The 18228-nt window shown below is 48.5% G+C and overlaps 6 protein-coding genes across 6 annotated transcripts; 4 read left to right on the plus strand and 2 right to left on the minus strand.

The window, feature by feature from the left end:
• Nucleotides 1–155: 155 nt before the first annotated feature.
• On the plus strand, nucleotides 156–1022 carry N7525_004519 (cytochrome c1 heme lyase CYT2; the record flags this gene model as incomplete). Its single annotated transcript, XM_002565690.1, has 1 exon — nucleotides 156–1022. The coding sequence occupies one exon, from the start codon at nucleotides 156–158 to the stop codon at nucleotides 1020–1022; it is 867 nt and encodes a 288-aa protein (XP_002565736.1).
• A 368-nt stretch (nucleotides 1023–1390) lies between these two features.
• On the minus strand, nucleotides 1391–2267 carry N7525_004520 (SNAP receptor PEP12; the record flags this gene model as incomplete). Its single annotated transcript, XM_002565689.1, has 2 exons — nucleotides 1391–1909; nucleotides 1971–2267. The coding sequence occupies 2 exons, from the start codon at nucleotides 2265–2267 to the stop codon at nucleotides 1391–1393; spliced, it is 816 nt and encodes a 271-aa protein (XP_002565735.1).
• Nucleotides 2268–2733: 466 nt separating this feature from the next.
• Nucleotides 2734–4848, plus strand: N7525_004521 (nucleoporin NDC1; the record flags this gene model as incomplete). Its single annotated transcript, XM_002565688.2, has 3 exons — nucleotides 2734–2866; nucleotides 2958–3225; nucleotides 3276–4848. The coding sequence occupies 3 exons, from the start codon at nucleotides 2734–2736 to the stop codon at nucleotides 4846–4848; spliced, it is 1974 nt and encodes a 657-aa protein (XP_002565734.2).
• A 418-nt stretch (nucleotides 4849–5266) lies between these two features.
• N7525_004522 (AAA-ATPase Vps4-associated 1 family protein) lies at nucleotides 5267–6075 on the plus strand (the record flags this gene model as incomplete). Its single annotated transcript, XM_061213042.1, has 4 exons — nucleotides 5267–5377; nucleotides 5478–5762; nucleotides 5838–5911; nucleotides 5961–6075. The coding sequence occupies 4 exons, from the start codon at nucleotides 5267–5269 to the stop codon at nucleotides 6073–6075; spliced, it is 585 nt and encodes a 194-aa protein (XP_061070063.1).
• Nucleotides 6076–9412: 3337 nt separating this feature from the next.
• dspC (dual specificity phosphatase YVH1) lies at nucleotides 9413–10949 on the minus strand (the record flags this gene model as incomplete). The annotated part of the gene is made up of 4 exons (XM_002565685.1): nucleotides 9413–9851; nucleotides 9937–10287; nucleotides 10548–10781; nucleotides 10906–10949. 4 exons carry the CDS (start codon nucleotides 10947–10949, stop codon nucleotides 9413–9415), a joined length of 1068 nt encoding a protein of 355 aa, XP_002565731.1.
• A 4414-nt stretch (nucleotides 10950–15363) lies between these two features.
• On the plus strand, nucleotides 15364–17639 carry znfA (putative C2H2 finger domain protein; the record flags this gene model as incomplete). The annotated part of the gene is made up of 3 exons (XM_002565683.1): nucleotides 15364–15830; nucleotides 15927–17057; nucleotides 17111–17639. The coding sequence occupies 3 exons, from the start codon at nucleotides 15364–15366 to the stop codon at nucleotides 17637–17639; spliced, it is 2127 nt and encodes a 708-aa protein (XP_002565729.1).
• Between the last annotated feature and the right edge of the window lie 589 nt (nucleotides 17640–18228).

The raw sequence follows: 18228 nt of genomic DNA on the forward strand, positions 1-18228 counted from the left end.
TAAAGAACTATAAGAGACACGAGGGGAGATTTACTACTTAGGGGGATTGTTGATTTATCGGGGCGGTGAGGGGGCAAAATAATTTCTACGGCGTAGTTCTAGTTCCGTGTCGATGCGCCGAGCTCCTCCAGTCATTGACCTCCAATTATTCAACAATGGGAGCTGCAGCAAGTACGCCCTCTGCCCCCGCCGCAGAGGCACCAGCAACTTGTCCCGTGGATCACAAAACCCGTGAGATCTGGTTGCAACAAAATAGCAACTCACCTCATCCTACCTCCGATGTCCCTGCCGAACAGGGACAACATCGTCCTAAATCACAACGACCCCTATCAACAGACCGGGAAGTGAGCACTATCCCTCGAGCTGGTGATTTCAGCTCAGCAAGTGCTTGCCCGGAGGCCAGCAAAGGTTCTTCATCCCCATACGCTGTGTCCCATGGCAGCCCATCCAATGCCGAATCCGAGACTGGCCGTGATGAAACCACTGGAAATTGGATCTATCCGTCGGAGAAACAGTTTTTCGAAGCCTTGATGCGCAAGGGTAACACTCCCGGATCGACTGCCTCGGCTTCAGAGCTTGCGACTTCCGTAGCCTCCATTATCCCCATTCACAATGCTGTCAATGAACGTGCATGGGATCAAATCCTCGAATGGGAGAGAAATGGCCCCTCGTCTGACCCCGGGAGCAAGAAATGTGGAGGACCAAAATTATATTCTTTCCGGGGACTTGGAGTCGATCCAAAATACCTGAGTCCGCGTGCACGAATCAATGGATGGCTTGGCTACCAGCATCCGTTTGATCGGCATGACTGGGTTGTTGAGCGTTGTGGCGGTGAAAGAATTGAATACGTTATCGATTTCTACCAGGGCAAGCCGTCTGGAGGCAATGGTGGAACACCATCAGGCCTGGCTGCCAATGCCAATGCCAACCCGGGAAAACTCAGTTTCTTCCTCGATGTTCGGCCCAAACTGAACACTTATGAAGGCTGGAGGCTGAGATTCAACCGCTTCACCGGTTTATGAAGGCATCATTGATGATCGTCTTCTGGCGGAATACGCTTTCGCACTGCACATACCAAGGCGACAACGGAGCACGGGCAGGATCTGGGACCCGATTGGGTGTATTTTGCATGTACAACACATATATTACTGTACGATATCAGGCTACAGGATCGAGAGACAGCGATGAATTAATGTTCTCCATTCCACATACACCGAAGTTCGGTCAGGAATGAGTAAGTCAGAAGTACCAGAATGAAAAGAAGCAAAAGGTGAGATGCTTGACTAAGGGAAGTGTAATCATGCAAGAGGGATATCGCGCGCGTAGATGACAACATTAAAGACGAAGACAGTGATGGTAGCCAATAACAGAACGAGAAAAAGAGAAATATCTATCCGAGGACAATTGCAAGCACAATAATAGCAAGGATAACAGCAAGAATTACAAACAGACAGCAGGCTCTGTTGCGCGCATTCTTCTGATATCTACTGGCACTGCGCAACTCGACATTTGCGCCTCGTGTGTCCTGGGTGACATTTTGGACATTCTCGCTGATGATATCCAACTGCCCTCCTTGTTCCGTAACGATGTGCGCAACATCCCGGAAGAGCTCGTTGAGCTCTCCCACGCTTTGTTCAATGTTCCGTATCTCTGCCTCACGCTCGATGATCAAAGACTCTTGGAAGTCTACCTCGCCCTGGTTGGCCATGCGATGTTGCTCCTCCAATAACTGCTCTTGTAATTGGACATCGTTCTCAGCGGACGGCTGCTCGCCTTCCTCGAATGCTGTACGTGCAGCAACTGCAGAAGCGCGCTGTTTCTCGAGTGCACGACGCTGAATAGTTTGGAATTCATCCAAGGTGGCTTTGAATTCGGACGATAGCTTCTGCTGTGTCCATTTCTGGGAGGGCTATTAAGTTGGGACGTTAATAAAAATCAACCAGCAGTAAGTTGAATCAGATGGATCATACATTGACGTCCTCCCATGTCTGGATCCGCTTAATCCCTTCTCCTACATCCCTAAACCCCGTACGGGTCTCTTCAAGCAGATTATGAACTCGTTCGCGCACGCGCTCTGTGTCGCGCTTGGTACCGAGAAGGGCAATTTGATTCGATAGGCGAGAAATGTTTGATGTCAATGTAAATAACTGATCTGAGAGCTGCTCGGCCAGGTGGTCGAAGTCCGGATCGTCACGGTACTGCGGGTCTTCATCCCGGCGCATAGTGGTAGGCTGAGCCTCCAACGAGTTTAGCCTATCAAAAGACATTCTATGTGTAATCAGAAAGCAATAAACGAGTGCTTAAAGTGAAGGTAGAAGAAGACTGGAGACCAAATGAGAGTTATCTGCAGGTCCCTGCTGCCTTCGATAAGCTGCGTGGGTGTCCACGGGTGCAGACCGCCCTCACATGACGTACTATGCATCCATTAGGCCCGATATGGACTAGCATCTGTGGCACAATGTACACCTGAGCCACATATCACATGACTATATGTGGCTGGTGTGTTATGATGCCTCAAAATATTCCTGGGCGGACCTCGCCGTTGATTGATTCTATCCGACCAGCTCAACACAATCAGCTGTCAGCCGTGACCATTCGTCGACACCGTCCCTGGTCCGCCAATTCTATTCTCCAGCTCCCGGAGCTCTCCATATCACTGTCATTCTGATCATGCTCTAATCTTCAACTATTTCATTCTCTTCCACGAGCGCATCCCACTCTCAAGCTTACATCATGGCCGCTGTACAAACTCGGCCCTATAGGCGAATCTTGACTTCGGCCTTGCACCGAAGATTTGTTCATGCGTCTGCACTTTCACTGCTGGTCTCTTACATTATCGCAATTGCGATCGGGGAGAAATCGTCTTGTGAGTTACATCGCAACCTTATCGGGTCGAGCCTCGAAGGCTCAGTTTCAAGTCCTGAAGTACAAAGAACTGATAAAAATATTCTATGCAGTTTTCTGGTTATGGTTTCCCTTTGGTAGTTGCGGTGTCCGAACCGCGCTGCTGTTCATATCCTCGCTCACCATTTTTGTCCTTCGGGTCAGCCAAATGCACATTGGCTCGAGAACAGCTAGCTCCTCGTTCGGCACCTTGAGATCCTTCACTCCGTTACAAATCGCGCAAACCTTTGGCTGGTACATCTTCTCGGCATGGTGGTTCACTGTGATTTATGTATGGTCATCTTCGAGTGATTCAAACCTCGAGCTTGTGAAACGGGGAAGGTGCGTTGAGTATGTTTCAAATGACTCCGATTTAGACTAATGGGATACAGGCCACACGAGCGACCGACTCTGAACGAAAGGCCGATTTACCTTCATTCCTTCCATGCGTTTCTAGCATGCGTGCAAGCAGTGTTCCACCTTTACTACGACTACGACCGCATTGCAGTGCCAATCGCGGAGCGAAGCTCCAAAACAAATGACGAGCGTACTCACCCCGTACCGCCAACCTCCAAGTATCTACAGGGTGTTCTGCTGCCAGAACTAGTGGCCGGGGCTCTCAGAAGCGTCACTGTTGCTGCAGCGTCACTCGTGATATACCCCATATTTTTCAGAGGCTTTGCGTGGAGCTGGTCTTTGTACGTCGCCAAGCTCTTTTTCAGCTTCCCGAGATCTGCAGCCGAACCTCATAGCTTCGTTCCCTCGATTTTCCCCTACTTCTTCTTCAAAACCTTGGCTCCCGGATTGATGCTTGTGCTCTCCTGGCAAACTGCCAATATCTTCTATTCTGTGTTCATCGGCAAGGAGCCTTTGAAGCGGGGCCAGCCACTCACAACGGAAGCCAAAGATCCCAATGGCAGTCTTCTTAGTGGCCTCAAGGCAAAGAAGGAAATTGTGAAGACTTTTGCGCTCTGGGAACTGAGTCTCATAAGCCAGCGCGTTCCCGACCGCCGGAAGGCAATTTTCAATGAAATTGATCGCGAAGGTGGTTCGGCTTGGTCCCAGGTTCTTGCTTGCACTACAGATGTAATCAAGGCCATTAACACTCGCATCGAGGAAAGCAAGAATCCCGCGCCTGTTACCAAGCCTTTGCCGCAGGCCGAGAAATCCGAGCCTGTTCTTCAAACTCTCCCGCGACTCTCAGAACCAATCAAAGACGGCAATATCTTTACCACTGCCCCGAAGGGTACTTCGCGCCAGGACAAATTTGGCGATGCGTTTAGCTCGGCGGCTAAATCCTTCGGTCAATCAGAAGACTGGACTCCTACTGCCCGGGCCCGGGTCCGTGATGTTTTCGATCGGGCATCCTCAGCAGTGCTTAGCCCCGAGCAGAAACAGAAATTCCTCGGCTCTCCTCAGAAGTTCAAACTACTTACCGGCAGTCCCTCCACAACTCATAAACCCGAGGACATGAACCCAGTTCTGGCGCAGATTCTTCGTTCGCCTATCGGACAACCTTTCCGTCAAACATACGCTCAACGTCTCTCTGCTATTGTTCTTGGCACACCGGAGTCCTCTCTGTCCTTGATTGTGGATGCTGTGGAGTCGCTGACTCGACTCCTCATTGCTAGCTTGGCCGAAGATCCGTATGGCAAAGTTCAGGCCGATGTGCCCTCAGCCGTGCGACTCCTGACCCAAACCACCCTCGCTCTGAATGCATTTGCCCACCAGAGTGGGTTGGACGCCCACTGGACCGATATCAACTTCCCTCCATCGACCGATCCCCAGGCGCAAGCAGTCGCCCGCCTGGTTCCAGATGTTGAAATTGTGCTCGCTGCACTCCGTGGTGGTCTTAAGGATCTACTGACAGCCTTCAGGCCTTACTTGCGCGATATCGGTATCGCAGGCAAGGATTTGAGACTAGCAACGGAGGCAGCCGGCATTGATGGGGAGGGGGTGTTATGATCTATGTCTCTTTTTTTGCCGCGATTCTTTTAATGCTCGCTATATCTCATGATTTCTCTTCATAAAACTTCATGTATTGCTATCTCTCGTCCTGTTCTCTAGTCCTACCGGGTTGTTCGGTGAACAAATGCATGGTCCGGCGTTCTGTTAAGATGGGCGTGCTGGTGTTGGCTGAAATACAATATCAGCTTCAGTGAATCAATGCCTTATTTCCGTCAGCGCGGCATCTTGGATTCCAATTATCTTGTAAAGACTTCAATAGATCCGACTTGCTCTTGGAAGTATGGGTCACATGACGGCACTTTCTCAATCAACACCAACCTCATCCAGTCCATCTACACTTGTTCAACACGGCCTCCAAACAGCAACAGAAGCTCTGAAGCACTTCCCGTAGCTTAGGACATTTCGGTTTATAACTATGTCATTGACAAACGTCTACCACGTGCGTCGGGTGGCCGATACCTCTGCAAAAGCATGTTTGATTTGTTACAAACCATCAACCAGTGTGATGATCACACCGGATAACAAGGTATGCAATCTGATTTGAGATCTAGAGCATAGTATAAGAGACTGTTTCTTTGCTTGATTTCCTATTTTTATGTATATCAAGTGGCTAATTCACTCCTCAGGACTTCTTCTACGTGTGCCCCGCACATTTGCAAGACAAGCATTTCTGCTCTCCAATCATCGACACGGAGGGCCAGGCAAAACGTCTCAAAGAAGAGGAAATGGCCAAGGAGATCGAAAAGGTAAAAAAAGAATACGAAGAAAAACAACGACGGAAGAAAGAACGTGAGAAGGCGTCTAGCAAGGACAATAAAGACGAAAAAGACAAGGGCAAAGATGAGCCCAAAGACAAAGACAAAGATACATCCGAGTCAAATGCCAACGACGAAAAAGACAGAGATGATAAGGTTCGTAACTTTCCACAGCGAAGGTCAATAAGCAAAATCCTTTGTATGAACGCGTTGACTGATTCTCCCTGCCAGATCGCTTCTATCCAGAAAGGTTCCGGGAAAGAGACAAAGTCAGATGATTCGCCTCGAATTTTCTCTTTGCACAAGTATGTGATAAGCATAATTTTCATGAAGTGACTCCTAACGGCGCAACAGGAATTTCTATCAGATGCGCATCGACCGGCTGCGCAATATTGAAATGGCGAAACGCAATCAGGAAAGATTAAGGCAGCCTTCGCTGTTTCCCTCCGTGCCGTCGGGAAATCCTTAGACTTTTGCTCAATTGTATACTTTGGGCGTCAGTATAGGTAGGTAGTTCGAGATAAGAACGCCAGGTTGGTTCGGCCAGCGTCATCTGCCAATCTGCCTGGCACAAAGCTTCGGGCGATGAGAAGGCGATGCAAACCAGGGAAGGCATGTTCGACAACTGATGTCCATCACTTCGCACGGCATATCTGGTGCTCCGTCAATCGCTGATTATCGAATCATCCATTTTACCCTATGTTTTGACCCGGTTGGAGGTTTACGGAGAACAGCCGACGCAAGATTGAGTCACACAAGCTTCATAACCCCACATATGTCTTCTCTTTCTTAGCGGGCGTCCCGCCCAATCATCACCGAGTCATACAATCTTGAGCCGACAAAAAAGGTTTAAGCCGTCGACGTGGCATTGGCGCCCCGTACCGGGCGCTCCTGACTCTGGCACATTCATTCCTAGGACCTATGTATATGTGGAATATGTTTACCTCTCGAATAAGCGAATTTCTGATCCTGCAGGATTCGACTGCAGTAGCAAAATCTACAAGCCGGTGACTTCCATGCAACCCAGTTGTTCTTAGTACACTTTGTCTAACGAGGCGTCCAACGAGAGTCCGCCTTTCGAATGAATCCTCGGCCACTCTCGCCCGGGCAACTGTATATCTCCAGACCGGAAATTGTTTGCTCTTTATTCTTTGTAATATATACCTTAGTCCGACGATGCTCTTCACGTATTGCGTGACTTCGTGATGTTGGGTGGGGTATAATAAGCACTAATTAACTAGAGCCGTCCACGAGCCCATCATCAAAACTGCCTCAGCCCTAGTGGGCGGCTTACTCGGTTTCTGTGCCCTCCCGGGCTTCGGTGAAACATCTACTCGTGTACGGCGTATTTGCTGCGGCCATAGGAGATTCGATGCATGTGATACTTGAACGAACTCCCGTTGGTACAAAGACTACCATGGTACGTACATATACCGATCTTTGTATTCTCATCCCGTGTCCGGGGCTATTTCAATGCAAGTCGCTATATATAGCCCACAATATAGACAACTACATGCCCACTTCGCTTTTAGAGCTGGGACAGACACGTGAAGATTTGACTCCAATTACCGACGCAGCTGCCTGGAAGTGACGCGGTCTATAATTGTTAGAGAATCATAAGTGCCTTTCTCGAACTAGTCAAGCCATGTTCATCGACTGAAGGCTGCCTGGCAGGTTTAGATGGTAGAGAGCACGCGGCCTACTAAACTAGCACAATGGGATTGGATGCGTTCGGGAAAGGCTATATATAGTGCTAAGCTAAAATGATAAGTGTAGGTAGTCATTATTATACCGGGATACTCTGTGGTATATGGGCAGATACTCCGTATGTTGTCCTCATGTGAGCATAGTACAAGATATGCACGTGCTGCTCAAACTTCGAAGGCAGTGTAACTCGCACAGTGCTATCTTTATTTAGCTAAAAGTATTTGGCAGCCTATTTCGTAGCTCGCTAGTTGACAACAATGTCGCCATGAGACACAAGGCTTGTTCAACGCAGAATAGTCGACAGCTGCACAGATACCACATAGTGAACGAAGTGAGACTAGTACTATTTTTAATGGCAAAATCCTTGGGAACGTACGATTACGGGGTTATCCCAGACACGAACGATAGTACTTAGGCCTCTCCTAATTAGACTTGATCATAAGCAACTGCTATACAACATCTCATCCATACCAAGAGACCAAGCCCTAATCCCAGACAAACCTGAAACAAAGTTAAAAATGCCAGCGATCGACGCAAGGCGATCACGACCGCATTGATAAACTATGTAAAGATGGTTGTGGAAAGGACGTGTACTCCGTACATTAAGTCACCAAGCCAGACTAGATGGGAACTCCACCGGGAGCTCCCCCTGCAAGGCAAAGTGCACTGCCCACCCCCACAAGGAAAGGGTTGCCAATCAAAATGTGAAAGTGACATTCATAAAGTATCCAGCTTGCGAAACAACGGAACCAATGAAGGTTTGTACACTAATTAGATCTACAACTAGTAAGAACCACATATATTATCATCAAGAAACGTCCACTGTATAGTACAGAAACTTCCAATCAGAACACCCGTGGACGATATAAGGGCTGGATTATGGAAAAATACCAGATACCCCAGTAAACAAACACATACCAAGCAGATACTGGTAATACCAATACAGCTACCCGCCAATCGGGAAAGCCAGGAAACAGACCCGCTTTGCACAGCCTCCTTCTGCTTCAAACCTTGGAAGTCGGCAGAAGGGGGGAAATTTGGGTCAATCCCGTCATTGGCGTTACGCTGATCTTTGAAACATCCAACTCGAACTGACAGCGCTTCGGTGAGTGGGGCCACTTCCCTGGGAAAAAGAAAGAGTGGAGTCTACTTAGTCCACTGATTTGGGATCTACTCTTTTGGCTAGAGAAACTCAGGTCCTTGGCGCGCGATTAACTATTGCTTTCCAAGGTTGTGCCTGTTACGGAGTGCGTTAGCTGCATATGGCTCGAGGATCAGACCCTGGGAAAATAAACCCAAAAAAAAAAAGACAAGGGCTAAGGCAAAGGCCACGAGTCGACTGATGCACGTTTGGTATGCGGTGCAGCCCTAGGGTAAGGTAAGCCCGTCTGGAGTTTAATTACTATGTACGGTTCGAAATGGGGCTTTGGCTCTGTCTCATATCGCCGACGCTGTATTACTCTATCTTTGAGTTTGTGCAAGATGGTTTTGGTGGGACATGGCATCCTTGTCGAACGGGGGCCTTGGATACGAATCACAAGATAGGTGGATAGGTAGCTTTCGGGAGGACTAATGGCTTGTGCGTTTGGAGATGGATTGATATCAGCGGCTGTACGGATCAGCAGGGGCATGGTGTCCTGCCTAATGTGTGTCTTGCTTTTGTAGATCATGGGATGGAGCATGGGGGAATCTCTTGTCAGCTTTAGCGGCTTGTCTGGAAAGGTCGGAGGCGGTGTTCTTGAGCCTCACTATGCCATTGTCGCTGCCTGTACGGAGTATGTAGGAAGAAACGAGACGCAAGGCAGTCATGTTCTTATGGCCAGCGACAATCTTCACTCTCCGCGTGCGGCACGTGGTCATCACCAAAGAGTGGGTGTCTCAATAGACCCAGCTGTGCACGGAGTGTGGAGTGGCTCCCAGGTCCAAGCTTAGATGTACCACATGTCACTTAGGACAAGCCCAGTGAGCCCCCTTGGTTGACACACGATCATCTAGAACCGAACAAAAACAACCAAAATATGATAAACAAATGTAGGAGCTTTAAGCTTTCATAACTCGTAAAACTATGTATGCATGTATGTTGATCATCACTTCTCATCTCAAAGATTGCCACGCCCAGAGTCATTAGCTGCGAGGGCCCGCATTCCCGGGGGAAGACGGATGGCAGGGTTAACTCTTGGCCCCTGAGCCATGTTGACCTGGTTTGCGATATCGACACGGGCTTTGGTAAGACCGATGGCTGGCACGACCCAACCACCGCAGCTGCAGCGTAGACCCTGCCATGCAAATTTGCCAACGTTGGACCCGCAGATAGGATTGGGGCAAGTGAGGCGCCCAGAGAGGGGGGCATCGTCAGGGTGCGCACCATATGTTGTATCCGCGCTAGCCTCAGCTCCCTCAGATGGGAAGAGACTTGGGCGCATCCAGGTCAGGGGGTGGAGGAAAACATGACCGCAATCGGCGGTTACTGAGGACTTGGCGGTGTTTTGCTTTTCTTCCTCATGCGGGATGATGAATGGAGTCGTCGCCAATTTGGTTCTGCGATGGGATTAGTAAATCTGGAAGTTTCTTTTTTATTTGACTCTCAGGAGTATGGGTCTGGATCTTTAATTGTGGGACTAACCTGCATTTCCGACATTTAATTTCGACTGTTCGACCGGTGGCGCCTTGGGACTGAACGGGTTGTTCATCTTCAAACCGCACCGACTTCAGCTCTGGGGCACGGCCGCACGCCACACTGCCTTCGACATCGCGGCGATAAAGCCAGCGCTTGTACACGGGATGATCAGTGACATCATCTGGACAGCCCATCTCATGGTACAAATTCAGCTGTTCCATGAAGCCATCGTTTGGCTCACATAGGGGCCTGCTTTGCTGAAGCAGCGCAAGGGCAGATTGCGGTGTGAGTGCCCCCGGCTGCCGGTGGAGCAGGTAGGCGATGCAAATGGCCGCGGAGCGGGACTTTCCCATCGCACTGGGTCATCAAATTAGCCACTGTACATCGTTCCATGATGGGCAAGGCCAGACGCAGCTTGTTGGATCTTCAGGAAAAGGGTCCAACGTGTATAAGGATGTGCAAAATTCTCAAGCCACGTGTAGATCGCACTTGATGGATACGCGATGACGTAGGAGGCACGAAGCCACTCGAGAATATGCATTCAAGACGAAAAGTATCTTGAGAATCTGGGAGAAACCTTCCACAAGTGAGACTGGAAAATATGTATTCTGACTTACCAATGCACCAGTACACCTCCACCACCGTTTAGGCCGGACTGGATAAACTTGATAGCGGCAGGGAAATGTTCCAATAAATTTTCATCGTCGACATCGTCAACTCCTATGGAAAGATGATGGTAAGGCTTGAAAGTCTCTTGCTCCTCGGCTAGGTTGAGATTAAGACGCAGCACTGAGAGAACATGCGTGATATCTGCACGTGCCAATGCTGCTTTATTTTTGGCGCCTATTATGCTACAAATGGCGCGTTAGCAATGAATGGAAACCGCTAAATCAGGATTTGATGGCCAATCTCGAGTCTCAGCTCCATTTTAGCGATACCCGGGCAAGGATTGTTTGTTAGTAGAGTGAGACCAACCCTCCGACATAGATATTGTGGCCTTTTATTTGATTCATGGCCATTTTGAGATATGGTGGATGCGACTCAACAACAGTAAGACGTTTCGTTGATGGTGACAGAGGAAATACAGAATTCGAAGCTCAGCTCCAGTGCCAGTTTGATAACTCGACTCTTTTCTTCTCTTAGATCGCAAAGGCGGAGGTTGAGCCTCGGCCAAACTCAAAAAGTCTGATAGGGCAAGGGTATGACAAAGCAGGTGACTTGGGTGCCTCAGGCCATACTTCCTTTTATAACTACAACATATTTCAGACCAGTGTTTATTTGTGTCAAGGAAAATACTGTTGTATAATTGTCTCTTGACCTGAAATCCATTTATTAACTTAAATATACATAATTAGAGCTGTAAGAGAGTGTAGAGTTTTGCATGGCGTGGCACGTAGGCCATTGCATAAGAATCTCCCCAACTCCGGGTTGGTGCATATATGTCACGAGTAGTATTATCATTTTCCTTCTAAGGACTTTATTAGATTAAGTGCACACATTTCTAAGGAGGGATTTAACTAGGCCTTCCCAAAAGTGAGACACCGAATTCACAACCAAACATCAAGGTCATTTTGCCGACCACGTGCCCTTTATGTTTTACATTCAATATACATGTAGTTGTAGACGTAACGCGCAGTTATCATCGTACAGAAGTTTAGAGTGTCTATGTTGTAGTCGTAACACAGTGCATACGGAGTCGATATACTGGACTTGTAAATCCCAAGTCTCGCCGAGGGTTTCTCGCAACATGGAGCGCGATTTACATCCAACGAAGGTCAAACAGCCAATCTATAATAGGGTTGATCTGATTTGCTATGGGACCTGCAAGGGGGTGCTCACGGGGCAACAAAAAAAGGAAGCTAGATTTAGGCTTAGTTAGGCTTACCGCGGGGAACTTGGATCTAGGCTGACAGGGATGGAGCAATGAACGGGACCGGAGGCAATATACCACATACGGCCTCACTATGGAGTATGGATATAACTTACATACTATAAAGTTGGTTAGCCTGTCCGCGTTACATGACCACGCGCTTCTAGGCTGCAGCCCACTAAGGCTTAAGGCTGGCTGCGCCTCAGGAGCAGTTTCAGGGCAAAGACTGGGTTTTGCCAGCCGAAGCCAGCCGAACCACTCCGTACAAAATCCGTTAACCCCTCTCTGCTGACGCCTCTTGTTGAAAAGGTGTCTTTGCTGCCTGTAGGCTCTGGTAATCATTACCCGAAGCAAATACGGAAACAGACGCCTCAATGGAGTTGTGTACAGCACAGTCTACCAATGTAGTCAACCATCACCCACCGCAATCTAATTATTTCCTAAATAAGTTAAGGGCGCTTCCTGGAACATCAACTGGCTTGACGGCGACGATCGATGAGAAATACATACATAATGGGCCCGGGGAAAACTCTATTAGACTGTACAATATACATGTGATCTTGGTATCCGCTCTGTACTCCGTGTACGGAGCAGACGGAGGGTGAATCGATGTATAGAGGCAATACCCCCTGCCAAGAAAGACACTGCCACTCTGCAATTACAAAATCCTGATGTTGAGCAACGTACTCCGTACTTGTAGAGCAACCCTCCCTTGAGAGCAGATAATCATTACTCCATGTAGACTTAGATGCTCTGATCAGAAGATCTGATCGTCATACGTGTGATAGGGCTCCAGGGGTATACATCTAACGTAGAGTTCGACCATCTCCTTGGGATGAAACCCCATTATATTACATACATAAATTGTACTAACGTAGACTACTGGGTAAGTGCTCTGTACTCCGTATAGTAACACTAGTCTAATGTGTTTGCGGATAAAATACCTAATTTAGCAATATTTCCTAAAAAGGAAACCAAAAGGAAAAAGAAAAATTGAGATTTTCATTCTCGAAGCTGATGTGGAGCATTCACCCGATTACTCAGCCCTGTTCCCTGCAGCCCTGGAGGGTTTGTTCCAACGTTCTCTTTTCTCTTCTTCACGTTCATCTCCAAAGACCACGTCATTTTCTGGGAATTTTTTTCAAAAATCCAGCTCAACATATCTTACTCTATGCTTGATCACACCACATTCAAAATTCGCACCCCTGCGCTCGAATGACAGGCGGACCGGCAGTGTGGCAGTGCATGCAATGCTAGGCGCTAAGTGGAGCGCGCTAGCAAATCAGTGGGGTCAATGTCCAACGACTCAGCATTGTCCGCTTTTTTTTGTGGAGGCAAAAGAATGTTCTCTAATGAATGTAGGGCCGAATCCTCCGAAATGCAGCACAAGATCTTGTCGTATGTTTATTGTACCATGAGATTGCACATGTGTTGTACAATGTGCGGAGTACTTATAACCTGCCCACTGTTCAGGTTTTAAAAGAAGAAAAACCATCAACAGGAGTGTTGTCGCCGCCCCTTGCCCAGGAGATATTAAGCCTAAATGCCAAGATTTCCAAGCCCCCCCGTGTGTATTATCACTGGTTGCGAAACTGTACAAGACCACACAAGACCAATGCCAATCTATACTTCATTCTCCCAATGACTCGGGAGGAGGGTGTACTCCGTACCCCTGTACCCCTCTCTAGCACTTTCTCAACAAGTTCCAGTTCTAGAAGACCATAAACCATGGTTCCTCGAACGTGTTTCTTCCTGGGCATTGTCAAAGCCGTTTTCGTCTCACCGAAGATGGGAGATAGCTTTTTTAAAAAAAACTTGGAGTATGTAAGTACACTGCAGTGCCACTAAAATTCGTGTTTTCCCTTTTTTCCCTTTTTTTTTTTTGGCATGCAACTTGCTTCTTGAATGAGTGTACGGAGTAAAGATAGCCAAGAGAAGATTGAACAGAGCGTTATATCCGGATTAACAATATGTGGACAACCCCATCATCTGGGTCGCATTTGCGAGGCGTCCAATATACGAGAGACCCCCACCTGTGAGGGTTGGCCGCACGGCCATTCTGCAATGTTATGGTTGGCTTCCATGATCCCGTCAAGTAATATGAAGACTCCATATGGGGTAGGGCGCGTCACATAGATCAGCATGAACTCTGGAACTTGGACTCTGGGCCAGTCCATTCATTTCCCCGTTCTATGGAGTAGACCCAGATGTCTTCGCTAGAAGCTATAGCGTAAGGTACGGAGTACTTGGGACCCAGATGTCTAATACAATAGTGTATCGAACCAATATATCTGGAGACAAAATTACCGAGTCTTTTTTAGCGCTAAGCCTTGTGCCCTAAAAGGAACCTGTTGCCATTCAAACGTGGCTTTTCCACGCGGAGATCTGGAAAATCCAATCAAATTTTTCTTTTTTTATATAAATTTAAATTACGGGATTATTTAATGTTTAATTAGAGAATGTCAGATTATCTTTTTTAAAAAAAAAGAAAAAGAAAAAGAAAAAAGTGGAAAAAAAAGAAATGATGTTTGCCCTGTAATTGGTATGTAACGGACATGACCCATATACCGACGATACATACATATACGGCCTTCCACGTCAGCCAAAGGCCTTAAGCCTGGTATGTTTCACTTTCCTTTTTTTTTGCCTCTTTGCCTCTGATTAGTTGAACTTTCACTTTCCTCCCTTCGAGGAATGAGATCACCTAAATTGCCTCTCTTTGCCTGAATTGGATCCAATTTGCACCGCCCGAATTCCTACCCGATACGATCTGGGCGCATTTCAACTTCTTCTGCCTTTTATTTGATCTTCAGCTCTCCAGCTCTCCAGCTCTCCAACTCAGCCTTCAGCCTTCTTTTTTTACCTTTAACACCCTTTTTTTACCAGGCTTCAGCTAGTGGGGTACCCCCATTGCATAGAGAGAGTGTGTGTATTTCTTTTATACTGAAATCTCTCGGCTTAATCGCACCTTTCTAACACTACTAGTTATATTCCTTTGTTTTCTTTTCGTTTTCTCCATATTATTTTCAGCATGTGTGCATCTCCTTGAATTGCAGTGGCCAATTTCTATGGGACACAGACCCGGCTCTCCGTGTGTCACTTACGGGAAAACGTTTCATCTTATGAGGCGAATCGCCGAACAAGGGTCCCGAGGTAGGTCGTCTTCAGCCCTATTTCTCCTTACCCCGGCCTTTTATTTATCTCAAGTCCACTTTCAAATGATTCTGACTCTCAAAATTAGACTCAGACTTTATCACTGCATAAAGTCACTCTATTAAACTATTCTCTCTTGAACCAGAAGCTGGACCTTCTGACTCTTCATCGTGAGGCTGGTTAACGGTCCGCTTAACAATCGGAGCTGGTTTCACGACCGACGTTTGCATTCAACTGGATTGGGTTATTGCTGGGATATTGAGATCTTGATTCGACCTGCTTGTTCCGATTTATATCAAGCTCGACCTTTTCTTCCGCTTTACTAGGTATCTGCCTGATCTCATCTTGAAGTTCATGTGGATGCGCACCAGTTCGTGATTTCGATTCCGGCTCTATGTTCTGGTTCTAGAATGGACCTTCGGTTTTCTCAGTCGAGCTTCCATGATTTCAGAGAACACAGGCACCGTTCTTCCGACAGACACCAATACGCTATGCCCGAGCTGGCATTCTCATCTCACGGCCCGTTACCTATAGCTTCACGAACTAGGACTACTATGGACACTGCCCCTCCACCACTTCCACCGCCACCCATAATCCCCGATTTGGAGATGGGCCATGACGCTGGCTGGCAATACGCAAACTCACAAACTCCGACTTCTCTTCCGCCTATCAACCCGAGCTCAAGCCTGTTTGGAGGCCATCGACGGCCGGTAACTGCCTCACAGGGTGATCCGATGCAGATAGACGGTTTAGAGGGGAGGCAGGGAGCCCCCGTCTCACGAAGCCCCGAAACTCAGATCCAGATTCAGCCGCCTCTATCAGCTACAGACGGATTTCCGAATGCCATGTCGGTTATGCCCAATCCGGCGGGTCCAATGTAAGCGCACTTGATGTGCGAGGACTGCGAACAACTCCCGGTTTTGCAGTACCGCGCTTTTCTATATCTGGTTGATTCTTGCTAACACATTGACAGCTTGAGTGGTGAGCGCGAATTTTCACTGCGCAGCGTGAAAGACTCATCAAATGCCTACGACCAACACCTATTATCGAAAATTGGGAAGCCTCAAATGGCAAAACCTCCGTCGCCAGGGGGATCTATCAGTCTCGGAACCGACAGCCGAAGTTCGCTCTCGGCGCTCACCGTTCCCTCACGAAGCCCAAGCAATCTGCCATCCCCAGGGCCTTCTGAGGGGTCAACGCTGGATGTGAAATGGCACAACAGCCCTCAGTCCGGGGGTGTTTCTCCCAGGACCAAGGTCAACTGGAAAGAGTATGTTGAAGGCCGAAGCCCAAGCGTGGAGAGCAATGCACCAGCATCAGCACTGGATTACGATCAAGGATCTTTACGGGATGTGAACCGACGCCGCTATCATGGGACAACGCCACAGCGAGAAGATAGCATCAGTTTACCGAGCCGATCGAACCGTGGAAGCTATGACCAGGGCGCGTTTTCAGATATCGAGGGGGAGTTTTCGACTGACGAGCTGGCACCCCCGCGGCAATTCATTCTTCGAGAGCCCACTCCGCCGTATCCCGATTCTAGGCAGGGCATGAAACGACGGGCATCCTCACCTCCGCGTGAGCCGATAAGCGACGAGAGACATACATTGCACGTCACTACGAGTAACGGAGACTTGTCTCAGCGAAGACTCAGCGGTCATCCATTTACTAACACACTATCCGTCAACCCCAACTACCACTACCCCACGAGTCAGCGAACCCTCTCGGCCGCCTCATCCTTGAGCATCCGGACCTCGGGATCGTATTCGTCTACGCTGTCTATTGGAGGCAGCAGTATGACGAGCCTTTCTCCGTACGACCGGCCATCACCAGGTGGTTTTTCGCCGAGCTCCGATCTCGATACTTTCCATGAAAAATCAATCCTCAACCCCAGCCCTCCTGCAGCGCTATCTCAGCCTACTCTTTCAAGACTCCCAGGACCCGCATCTTTAGAACCACCTGCGACAGACGCCACTGGAAAGGTGCCTGTACCGACGACCATTATGAACGTGCCAAAGCCCGCGGCGCCGAAGATCGGCGGGCTTTTCATCTGCGATTGCTGTCCAAAGAAACCCAAGAAATTCGACAACCCAGATGGCCTGCGGTAAGTTGACGCCTAGATGTCTTCATTATCAGACCCAGACTAACTTAGCATAGAGCACACGAGATGGAGAAACAGTACGCATGCGCCTACTGCAACCACCGGTTCAAGAACAAAAACGAAGCCGAGCGCCATCAAAACTCCCTCCACCTCCGACGCCATTCATGGTCATGCGCCGCGCTCGTCAGTTTCCAAGCAGCATTCCACCCCTCAGGCGCACAGTCCTGCCAAACAAATGCCGGAGCTACCCACGACACGTGCGGGTACTGCGGGGAGGAATTCCCCAATTTCCCTCAGGCGGACTGGGATCGACGATTCGAGCACTTGACCACCGTGCACAAATTTGGCGAGTGCAACAACGCCAAGAAATTCTTCCGCGCAGACCACTTCCGACAGCATCTGAAGCATAGCCACGCTGGCACTAGTGGAAAGTGGACTAATATCTTGGAAAATGCTTGCATGAAAGAAGAGCAGCCGCCGGAGCGTCGTGAGCCTCGGGGGCCAAAGGATAAAGCTGCTTCTGGCACCCAGACTGCAGGGCCGTTGACGTCCAACGCCGTCTCGGAAGTTCTCCGCGAGCAATGACAATCAACAGGTTGTGTCTCCCTTGATCGGGGATCAGCTCTTCCTTGTGGCATCCGGCTGCAAGACGGTTCCCCGCAAGCGGATCTGCGCTGTTAATTGCATTCCTCGCTAGTTCATACTCCGGGGTTGGATGATGGTTCACCTTTGTGGTAACGATCGTGTCTTCTCTTCTGAGGGATCGAGACTAAACTCATTCGGATTTACCGATGAGTATCAAATATCTTCGAAACTTGGGTCTCCGCCACATATCTGTTATAACAAGACAGCATCACTCGACATCACTCAACAATCTCACTATCACCACACCCGGAACATTTTCTCATCCCAAAAACAAAACAAAAAAATCTCATATTCATACTAGAAAAGGCAAAGTGAGACAGGACACTTGACAAAGCCACCAAAGGCCCAAAAAAGCCTGGAATCACGATCTGAAACGAACATTTTTGAAATTTTTCCTTTTCCACGGAAGGAGAAGGGGGGCAAAGGGAGTTATAGTCGGGACTGGTATGTTTTTCAGTTTGATCAGCCTCTGTGTATTACCCCGGTTGCATTGCAATGGCCTGGAAGGATCCCTTATATCATTCTCATC

The sequence above is a fragment of the Penicillium rubens genome (assembly GCF_028828025.1).
Source record: "Penicillium rubens strain IBT 27055 chromosome Unknown utg000002l_segment0_segment0, whole genome shotgun sequence".
Lineage (NCBI taxonomy): Eukaryota > Fungi > Ascomycota > Eurotiomycetes > Eurotiales > Aspergillaceae > Penicillium > Penicillium rubens.